Source organism: Oncorhynchus clarkii, unplaced genomic scaffold (assembly GCF_045791955.1).
Source record: "Oncorhynchus clarkii lewisi isolate Uvic-CL-2024 unplaced genomic scaffold, UVic_Ocla_1.0 unplaced_contig_8632_pilon_pilon, whole genome shotgun sequence".
Classification (NCBI taxonomy): Eukaryota; Metazoa; Chordata; class Actinopteri; order Salmoniformes; family Salmonidae; genus Oncorhynchus; species Oncorhynchus clarkii.
The window spans coordinates 12,501-15,000 of NW_027257936.1; the positions used below are offsets into that span (position 1 = coordinate 12,501).

Sequence of the window (2,500 nt, forward strand, 5' to 3'; positions counted from 1 at the left end):
GTTCAAATGACAGGTGTTGTACATAACAAAGTCATCAACAATTGGATCATCTCTAACCAATCAGAGGTGTCAAAGCCACCTTTACCCACCTGTGTTCTGGCTCTGGCCCAACCCGTCCGGTTTTCTGGACCAATCAGAAGTGTCAAAGCCACCTTTACCCACGTGTGTTCTGGCTCTGGCCCAACCTGTCCGGTTTTCTGGACCAATCAGAACAGTTAGAATGTGTTTGCGTGTTAGTCTGGGAGGAACTCAGATCCAGACTCATTGTGGAGAAGAAACTCCCGTCCGTGGGCGTGGCTTAGCGTCAGGAAAACAAACAGACCTGCCCCCTTTAAGCTAATTGTTTCTTTCTAACTGTTTCTCAACACTGTTGGTGTCTTTCTGTCCGTTGTAGATGTCGAAGCAGTACTGGCTGATCACAGCCTTCCACCCCCGAGGAAACCTTCAGGAGTACCTGACCCGTAACCTGGTCTCCTGGGAGGATCTACGGGGTCTGGGCGGGTCCCTGGCCTGCGGGGTGGCACACCTTCACAGTGACCACACGGCCTGCGGGCGGCCCAAAGTGCCCATCGTACACCGCGACCTGAAGAGCTCTAACATCCTGGTGAAGCAGGATCTGACCTGTTGTCTGTGTGACTTTGGACTGGGGCTCAGACTGGATAACACCATGACAGTGGATGATCTCGCCAACAGCGGACAGGTGAGAGGAAACTGGTCCTGTTGTTGATGTAAACATTACAGCCTTTATGACACTGTCGGTAGACGGCCTTGTCAACAGTCGGACAGTTGAGAGGAAACTGGTGTTGTTGTTGTTATTGTTTACAGTGTTGTTTCTGATGTAAACATAAGACCTTACAAACCCTATAACACAACCTGTAGTCTACATCCTGCTGTTCAAAGAGGGTGGTGTTTTATAGAGATATCAGAGTACTGAGTAAGATGCAGCCTTACGTCCTGCTGTTCAGAGAGGGTGATGGTTTATAGAGATATCAAAGTACTGAGTAAGATGCAGCCTACGTCCCGCTGTTCAGAGAGGGTGATGGTTTATAGAGATATCAAAGTACTGAGTAAGATGCAGCCTTACGTCCCGCTGTTCAGAGAGGGTGGTGTTTTATAGAGATATCAGAGTACTGAGTAAGATGCAGCCTTACGTCCTGCTGTTCAGAGAGGGTGATGGTTTATAGAGATATCAGAGTACTGAGTAAGATGCAGCCTACGTCCCGCTGTTCAGAGAGGGTGATGGTTTATAGAGATATCAAAGTACTGAGTAAGATGCAGCCTTACGTCCCGCTGTTCAGAGAGGGTGGTGTTTTATAGAGATATCAGAGTACTGAGTAAGATGCAGCCTTACGTCCCGCTGTTCAGAGAGGGTGGTGTTTTATAGAGATATCAAAGTACTGAGTAAGATGCAGCCTTACGTCCCGCTGTTCAGAGAGGGTGGTGTTTTATAGAGATATCAGAGTACTGAGTAAGATGCAGCCTTACGTCCCGCTGTTCAGAGAGGGTGATGGTTTATAGAGATATCAAAGTACTGAGTAAGATGCAGCCTTACGTCCCGCTGTTCAGAGAGGGTGATGGTTTATAGAGATATCAGAGTACTGAGTAAGATGCAGCCTTACGTCCCGCTGTTCAGAGAGGGTGATGGTTTATAGAGATATCAAAGTACTGAGTAAGATGCAGCCTTACGTCCCGCTGTTCAGAGAGGGTGGTGTTTTATAGAGATATCAGAGTACTGAGTAAGATGCAGCCTTACGTCCTGCTGTTCAGAGAGGGTGATGGTTTATAGAGATATCAGAGTACTGAGTAAGATGCAGCCTTACGTCCCGCTGTTCAGAGAGGGTGATGGTTTATAGAGATATCAGAGTACTGAGTAAGATGCAGCCTTACGTCCCGCTATTCAGAGAGGGTGATGGTTTATAGAGATATCTGAGTACTGAGTAAGATGCAGCTTTACGTCCCGCTGTTCAGAGAGGGTGATGGTTTACAGAGATATCAGAGTACTGAGTAAGATGCACCTCCCTTTCAGTGTCAGACAGTCACTAGAATGGGATTTCTTTATTTACTGTAGATGCATATTTGTGGTTGAATGTTCTTTTGTGCTCTCACGAATGTTTTTCCCCACTGGCTGTTCTCAGTGTTAAGTCAGAACTGTTTGCTGACAGGATAGATCAGAGAGAGAGAGAGAGAGAGGGAGAGAGAGAGAGAGATAAAGAGAGATAAAGAGAGACATGGAGAGACAGGGAGAGACAGGGAGAGACAGGGAGAGAGACACAGAGAGAGAGGGAGAGAGAGAGACACAGAGAGAGAGAGTTAGAGAGAGAGACAGAGAGAGAGAGAGAGAGAGAGAGAGAGAGAGAGAGAGAGAGAGAGAGAGACACACACAGAGAGAGAGAAAGAGAGAGAGAGAGAGAGAGAGAGAGACACACAGAGAGAGAGAAAGAGAGAGAGAGTTAGAGAGAGAGACAGAGAGAGAGAGAGAGAGAGAGAGAGAGAGAGAGAG

General features: G+C 47.3%; 1 protein-coding gene across 1 annotated transcript in view; it reads left to right on the forward strand.

Annotated features, from left to right (window-relative positions):
• Nucleotides 1-2,500, forward strand: part of LOC139393727 (TGF-beta receptor type-2-like) — a gene marked incomplete at its 5' end in the record, with an annotated part of 32,845 nt that overhangs the window by 4,466 nt on the left and 25,879 nt on the right. The window contains 1 exon segment of the mRNA XM_071142079.1: nt 395-700. Within this exon segment, the coding sequence (XP_070998180.1) occupies nt 395-700 (306 nt within the window).